This window comes from Cyanistes caeruleus, chromosome 1 (genome assembly GCF_971803275.1).
Source record: "Cyanistes caeruleus chromosome 1, bCyaCae1.hap1.1, whole genome shotgun sequence".
Lineage (NCBI taxonomy): Eukaryota > Metazoa > Chordata > Aves > Passeriformes > Paridae > Cyanistes > Cyanistes caeruleus.
The window spans coordinates 71,065,038-71,073,207 of record NC_141701.1 but is presented as its reverse complement, the minus strand read 5'-3'; the positions used below and the strand labels follow the sequence as shown (position 1 = coordinate 71,073,207).

The 8,170-nt window shown below is 36.2% G+C and overlaps 1 protein-coding gene across 5 annotated transcripts in view; it reads right to left on the bottom strand.

Annotated features, from left to right (window-relative positions):
- Positions 1 to 352: 352 nt before the first annotated feature.
- TENT4A (terminal nucleotidyltransferase 4A) overlaps positions 353 to 8,170 on the bottom strand; it is an 80,907-nt gene continuing 73,089 nt past the window's right edge. For 2 of the 5 annotated variants that reach the window (XM_086900269.1, XM_023921856.2), the window contains one exon: positions 353 to 2,599. In XM_086900269.1, coding sequence (XP_086756395.1) covers positions 2,420 to 2,599 — 180 coding nt within the window. In that variant the 3' untranslated portion in view covers positions 353 to 2,419. Of the gene's footprint in view, positions 2,600 to 7,823; positions 7,932 to 8,170 lie in introns of all 5 variants that reach the window. The other 3 variants (XM_023921855.2, XM_023921857.2, XR_015290054.1) reach the window with 2 other exon arrangements.

Below are 8,170 nucleotides of genomic sequence, written 5' to 3'. Positions count from 1 at the left end.
AAGGAATTTTAGAACTACAGGGAGGAACTAGGAAAAAAGTTAATTAAAAGTTAAGGGATCCCAAGGAACTAAGTCAGTTGATCTCCTCTTGAGAATACAGTGGGCAATACCTCCAGCTCATCCGCTTTCTCATTATTGAGGGATTAAATCCACAACTACAAAAGCAACATCCATGCTCGTTACTCCCTTCAGAAAAACATAATTTTAGGGCACCCATCCACCTTCCAAACTCATTTTGAAGATGCTCAACATGAACAATTTAAAGCAGGTGTTCAAAGTGTACATCAAAGAATAGGACATGGTTGAGTGTCACTTCATCCATTAAGTTTCCCATAAAAAAAGCACATAAGAGTGACTGGTCTCCAAAGTTTATTAAAAATCAAAGAATAGAAAACTTTACATAAAAATATGTCAATTTTAGCTTCCACATAGTTGTCCACACAAAAAATTTAAACATTTTTTTAAACCTGTAGCACATAACCACAGTGACAGCCAGGCCAATTAATTTGGTTCACCATGACTGAAGTGTTACATGATCTCACTTTTCAAATGAGTTTGGCTTTAAAATGGACACTAGTATAAGACACCAATTAAAGCCTCCGAAGGCTCTTTAATGTATTTATGCTTGATATTGCTAGTGTGTGAAGACTAAGCAGTACAGGCTCATGTGACAGCCCTTAGGTATTATTCATGAATCAGCTCACAATTTTTAGAACTTTTTTATTGTGATGAGTCTGGAGCATTAAGACAAACTTTCTACAAACAGATATGCACTAGTCTAGTTTGGAATGATGCCCTCTCTCCCCTCAAGGACCTGTTTGTGTTTGACAGTATTTTTCAGTAATAACATGAACTACTTCTGCTTCAAAGGCATATAGCATACCAAAAAGCCTCATGCTTGACACTTAATTTCAATATTCAGATACCAGTTTTAAAACCTTCTATATCTGTACACAGTATAGATGTCCTGTTAACAAGATTCTTCAGCTTTCTCTGCTACTGGACTTACATAACTCACCTGTAATTTTCTGTATAGTTTAAGAACTTCACTTAAAAAAAGGGAAGCCAGAGGGCATGAGATGTGACCTACTCCCAGGACAACTGTGGTGCGTTAAAAACTCAGGGTTAGGCAGGATGTACATTTTTCAAAAAGACAGTGTTTGTCATGGCAATACACACTTGCATAGTATACCTGTATGCATCTGTAAATTAAGTGCCAGCCACTCATATGGTGTACAACACTGAGCTGTGCTCTCCTGCAACACATTAAAAGATACTTCTTGCAATGCTTAGAGCAGCTTTAGTACTTTTTATATATTTGCTCTTAACAGAACTAATGCATACCACTATACAGATTCCTTAATGGAATCAACATATTTCCTTTCTCCACATTTCTTAAGCTGGGTATCTCTGTTTAATAGTAGCGTTTCAACCCAAACATTAACAAGTTACATTACTAAAATGCATCAAAGCATGTAGTTGACAGCTTTTTAATTTCACATCAGAACTTGAACCATAACCTTTTTCCCATTCCTCTGAAAAGTTTTACTTCTGGTACTACAAATGTTCAATTTGTTGTCTAGTTAAAGAAAATTAAAACTCACTGGTCAGAGCAAGACGACTGATAAGAGGCCAGACAATGAGCTAAAAAACACAGGGTCAAAATGCTTTGGAGATTAGTAAAGTCTTAAAACTGTAAGCCAAATCGCGCTTTCATTGCGAATCAAGAAGCCTCAAATACTACCAAATGTCATGTTTATAACACTGCTCAGACAACCTGCCAAAATGATGACCCAAACTTAGATAATGCAACCTGGGAAAGGATCTGTAAATTAAAAAACCTCTTCCCCTTAAATATAACTTATGTGATAATATGAAATTAAATTAAAAATTCCAAGTTATTGCACAAATCATAATTCCAATATTTACAGAGAAAAAAACTGAGCTCTGGAAAAAAAAAGAAACAAACTAAAAAAACAAACAACCAACACAAGAGAGCAGCAAATTTACTTTTATGAATTCCCAACTTGATTTGCTGCAAAGAAGAAAAAAAATTAATTCCAGGGAGATGAAGTTTCCTTCACTTCTAAAATGAAAGGAACAGATATAGCCACAGCAAAAAAGCTATAGCATTTGTAATATAATGTCCTTGCAGTTCTATTGTCAGAGCTGCTTCGATACTGAATGAACCATTTGTGGGAAGGCAGAAAACAAACTTCCACATTTAATAAGGCTTCACAGATAAGCACAACTACTTCTTGAAGATGGACCGAACCACCACACAAAGAAACATGCAAGGAAGTCAGCTGCAGATATTTGGCAACACCAATAAAACGATGTGCTGGATGCTGGTCTCCATCCCTCAAGTCGAGTGGCACTCAGTTTGTCTGAACAGGGAAGGTCATTTTGGCATCTGCCATTATCTGCTCAGACTAATAGGCAAGCTGTCTCTGTGTTTTTTCCTTCTCCATATATTGCGATTGTACTGGTGGTGTCCCCGGTTACCAACTGGTTGCCTCATGCCTCCACTGCTGATGGGACTGTAGCTGTTGCCTTGGTTATGAGTTCCTTTCATGGAAAACTTCATTCCACTGTGCTGCTAAAAAATAAGATAAGCATTCATTTAGGTATAAAAACAGCTAACAAAATAGATATTACCCATTGTATTTCCTCAACATACAAGTCACTTCCACAAAACACTACTTGAAGCAGTGGTCTTTTCATGCTTGTTTATTTGCAGCTGTGCAAGTCCCAAGGCACTAACAGCTTACTAAGTGTTTTCTGAAGAAAATGAAATGGTGTACATTTCAAAGCACCCTTAAAACCTTTGGATCTCAGTATGAAATATACTCACTGTAAAAGTCCCTTATAAAATCAGAGAACTTCTACATTCAACATTAATTGTGACAGATGTATCTATTTTGGATAGTATCTCAGCAGGAACATGACCAAGTGAGACACTTCAGTCTTTCAGAAACATCATAGAGAAATATAAGAGCAAGATCACATGAGCTGATGCTTGGGGAGTACAAGTCTGCTTTCACCATAATGTCAAGTCAGTGACAGGCAAACTAAGAATGGCTTATGAGAAGCTTGTAAATCCTGCTGGTCTGATCATCAGGTTACACAGCTCCTAGACTGTACCTCATATACAGACCAAGGCAAAACAATTAAGTCACCAGAAATATAGGATAATACTTTCTTTGGGGGATCTCCAATAACTCAAAACAAAACCTGCCCAGAAGGTTTAGCAGCAGTCTGAGTAAGCCTACCTCACCATAAGGTACTAGATATCTGTATCACTTAACAGCATACAGTAAGTCGGCTTAATATGTTTGTACTTAAATTAGGTACAAGATTTTCAGAAGATAAAACAGAAATAATAATACTGGTAACAGAAATAAATACTGGTAACATCGATGCAAGCAACATTTCCTGATGTCTGACAGCAATAACTCAACAGACAACTAATTGCCTGTAACAAGAGCTAATTCTAACCGTAAGTGGTTGAACAGGAGCACATTTGGGACAATTGCTTAGAACACTGAAGTAGTTGCAGGTACTTCATATTCTCTATTTCCAAACAAGTGTGAAGTAGAAAGAAACGAGAACACCAAGCCATCATTACAATTGTGTGCACAAAACAAAAACAGTTATTGAAAGCATAATTCTGTAAGCAATATTTTACTATCAAACTTTAAGAGACTTTAGAAGAGACACTGAGCATCCAGAAAGACAAACTGGTGATGAGCAGTGTTGAGGAACAACCACAGTTAACTTCAAGTGGCAAAAACACCTTGAAATTATTTTTGATTTGTACAGTTTCCTACAGCAACCTATTCAACTTTCAACATGCAACTTCTAGACTCTTAAGATAGACACACCAAGTGTTATTCTCAGACTAGCAGTGGCAAAATAATTCAAGGACAAACAGAAAAGGAAATGCAAGCTAAGAATTCTTCATTCATAAGAGACATTACTTCCCAAACATAATTTATTGATCTATATTTCAGAAATAGCTTCTAGACGTTTTAGCAAGTAAACAACATGAAACTAAAAGAAAAAAATGAGAATGTTTTATATTTTTGGCAAGTGGTCCTTCAAGCAAACACACCATGTCACATTCTCATGCAAAGTTTTCTAGTTCAGCAAGCATATCTCTGAGTCAATTATATAGAAGCATTTGCTTGAAATTACATCAAAATACTAAAAATTACCCCATAATAGTAAAACACTAGAAGTAGCCAGTCGTCACAGTGACCTTCAATGATATGCTGAAGAAAGACAGAGGAAAACTTTAGTATTGCTACTGAACAACCAGAACAAAACTGATCAAGGAGCATACAAACTTCCAGGAAGCCAATCCATCCACTTCAGTTGAAAATGTGAAAAATGTGGGAATTTCTTCCTTAATATGAATGAGGATTCACCAAAGAGAACTTACTGTCCTGGAGCAGGACAGCAAGTGACCCCAAGATGAGACAAACAGCACAGCAAGTATGACAAGTAAATCTACCTGTATCCTAAAAGATCTTATACTCCTTGACTACTCAAAATGTAAACAAACTTTCAAAGAATGATTAATAACCTAGCCAGAATGTGAACTCAATCTTGTGATGAAGCATTCTACATTGTTTTTTGGCCATCAAGATAAACTGTCAATCTGAGTAGGATCTGAATTTATCACTCTTATGACTCATCAGCTGAGAGAGGTGCTTAAGGAAGCTGACTCAGGGACTACTTCAGTAAGAGATGATGCCTTTATATTTACCAGTTCTCAACTACATTTTGTTCACTAGTTTGTTCATTTTTTTGAAACCATCAGCTTTTAGCATCCTGTGCTACGGCATTTCACAGCTTAAATGAGCATCACGTTTAATTTGAGCCTACTATGGGATGATCTATCAGTTCTCAGAGTAATAACTTCTTGTCAATTCTGTTCTCTAACTTTTTCATATACTGCTGATGACAATACAGACCCTAGATCATATACCTCATTTTGCTGAGGTTAAACATCATTCTTTCTTCACACAGAAGCAATTCCATGTGTTTGATCATTATTAACATCCTTCCCTAGTCTGCTTCCATTTCTGTTTTGACTTTCCTCTGGGAAGTAAAGAAATGGCAAAATTTTACTCGCTGTTCGTGTTCTTACAGAACACCATGATGTTATCTTTAAAAGAAACTGCCTGCTCAGAGCCTACCACTCTCTACAAAGTTTAAATGATTTCTCTCCCTCCTTGTGCATTACCTTGCATCCTTTCTCAGATAGCCCTTAAGGTGTTTCTCACCACCAGCAAACTTCACCCGGCTTCATCAACTGCCTTTTAGACATTAGGCAGCATAAACTCCTGCAGGGCTTTCCTGGTGAACTACATCTTTTACAAACACTGAATTTTTTGTTCCTCATTTTCCAATTAGTTAATTGTTTAAAACAGGACACATTGGAAAAAAGAAATTTACTTCATATTTTTTGAAATCTCAAGAGACTGTAACAAACATCTTTCTCCTGTGCACAAACTTCTGGTCATCCCCATGCTCAGGACTCACACAATCACTGACAGATGACATCTGTAAGCAGATAATTTCTAGAGAGATCAAATAATCCAAAAATAAAGCCCTTTATCTGTGATACAACAGAGAAATCTTTGATTTATAAGTTTCAACTTCTTTGGGTCTATTCCTCTAGATAGAACAATCTCTCCCATCTTCAGGGTATTGATTCAATAAATGAATGATAGAAGCGGTTTGGTTTTTAGCTGTGTTGAATAATCTGATAGATCTGGAAGGTAAACTAAAGAATTCACATTTAAGACAAGGCTGAGGATGGGGGTAAGGTGAAATTCTGCACCACACACCAGGTTAAAAAAGCTTCCAGGAAAAAAAAAAAAAAAAAAAGAACTGTAAATAGAAAGACATACAAACAAACAAAACCCCACAACTTAAGAGAAAAAAAATCCACAACAAAAACCCCCACCAAAAAAAAACCAAACCAAAAAACCAAACAAAAACAAGAGGAAAAGAAAAAGCACCAGAAAAAACCTCAAGAAAAATCTGGTTGCAACAGAAATACCAAATAATTATTTGCTAAGGAAACCAAATTTCTATTCCTGAAAACTGGTAAATTTACTGTACAAGACTGCTGACATTTAAAGACTGTCACTATTCAAAAAGAAAATTTATAGCCAAAAATCAATCCCCTACAATTTGAAATAACACAAGTAATGTAACAGAGTTGAAATCTAAATACACACAGGCTTCTGAATTGTTTTGGTCTTTTGTTAGTATTGTTTTTGGTTTGGTTTTTTTTGCCTGATAGCATTTCTCAAGTGGGGAGGAAACAAATGCAGAAAAATGTTGGTAACGAAGTATCTGTGCACAACTTAAAAAGAGACTAAACATTCAGTGCTTCAGCATGATTGCTAAGTGCTTGCAAAGGTAAAGGAAAAGCTTAGAAAACACATAAGACAGTTTGAAAGATCACATATTTACTATTTTGTTGTTTAGAGTACAGTATTAAAGGCCATGACTGAATCTCGTCTGCAGTTGATCAGACTTGTAACCAAATGCAAAGACCTCAAAATCATTTCATGTGAAATACCAGAGTAGTATTCAGTGCTACCTTAATGTACCATTAACAATTTAAGTATCCCTTAAATAACCTATAATACATTCTCAAAATACTTCACAAAGTTTACAGTACTTCCTAACTCTCTTAGGCTTGTAGCATTCACTTGCTGACTTTGTGAGCATACCAACATCTGTAAATACACTCAAAAAAATTAACAACTTCTTCATTATGAAATAGATTCCTTGTTTTGCAGAGAAATAATAGTGACCTAACTGACATTTTAGTCACAACTGCATAAACAGTAAGCCAATTATTAGGCAACCTAACCTCATTAGTTTTGATTAGTTAGCAGGATTCTGCAAGATATCTGCACATGCTACCTGGGTGCACTCAACCTGGTAAGATTTCTATGTGGTCTAGAATTCTAAGCTGAAGTAGAGACAAACCAAAGTAAGTTCTCCAAAAAGTTATTTAGTACTGGCAATCTAGGAAAATATGGCTCAAAACACAGGAAACAGAGACACTTCTCTTTTTGGGACCTACAGGCCATGTTCACCTACAACTGATAAAATCTTGAGTCCTGAACAGATATTATAAAAAGAGCCCTAACTCTTTTCTGGTATTATTAAAAGGGGAAATTTATAGGGCAAACCATAAGAACAGCAAAGAATATAGATAAACCAACATGGGAACTTAAAAAGAGTTCAAAAGCAAGAAAAATTTTAGATGTTTCTTACCTTCCAGCACAAGAAGACTGGAAAAATTAAAGCTACAAGGGAGCAGATTATTTCAGTATTTCAGATCTTATTTCACTTCATTACAGACGACTGTCAGAACTACCACACATAGGTCAAGGTCCCCTTCACCTTTCACAACAGGTTAGGCAGTACTAGTATGAGCAGCTCCAAGATAAACTAGTATTTGAGAGAGCAGAGGGCCTAGTCCCCAAAATGAGGGACTGAGAGTAAGACAGTACTATCAGCACTGCAGCAAATACCAAACTACTTGGTATAAAGAAAGCAGAATGACAAATGAAATAAATACCCTTTCAATCTTGTCAGTACCCAAGTTTCCAAGCTGAGGGGCAAGAGTCAAAACAATCCTACCAGAAGACAGAACTTGTACTGCAATATTGCTGCTGTTGTGACATGGGCCATGAAGTGTATCTGCATACTTGTCACTACAGAGAACAACAGATAATAGCTTTCTTAGGACAAAGCTGACAGTTTCAGACCTTAAAGAGAAATCTTACCTCACTGAGAATTCTCACTTCCAATTTGAAACAGAAAAGCCATTACTACAGTAAGAAAACCCCTTTTCAAATGACGAGGTGATACCAACACAGTACATGTGAAAAAGTCTGCAGAGGAAACGCATATGTGATTATTCAAATCAATCTCAGTTTGCGAGCAAAAATCTGGAAAAAACACTGGAAGATAAAGGACTACTATGTGAACAAAAGGAAGGTATGATTTCTACGTTTCCTTAGGTCTTATTTATGGTGGGTTTGTTTATGTTTCTAAGAAAATTCTATTTAGACTTTGCTTTTCTTGCAACTCAAAAACACTCAGGAAGCAACTGCCAATGTGGCCAGAAGAT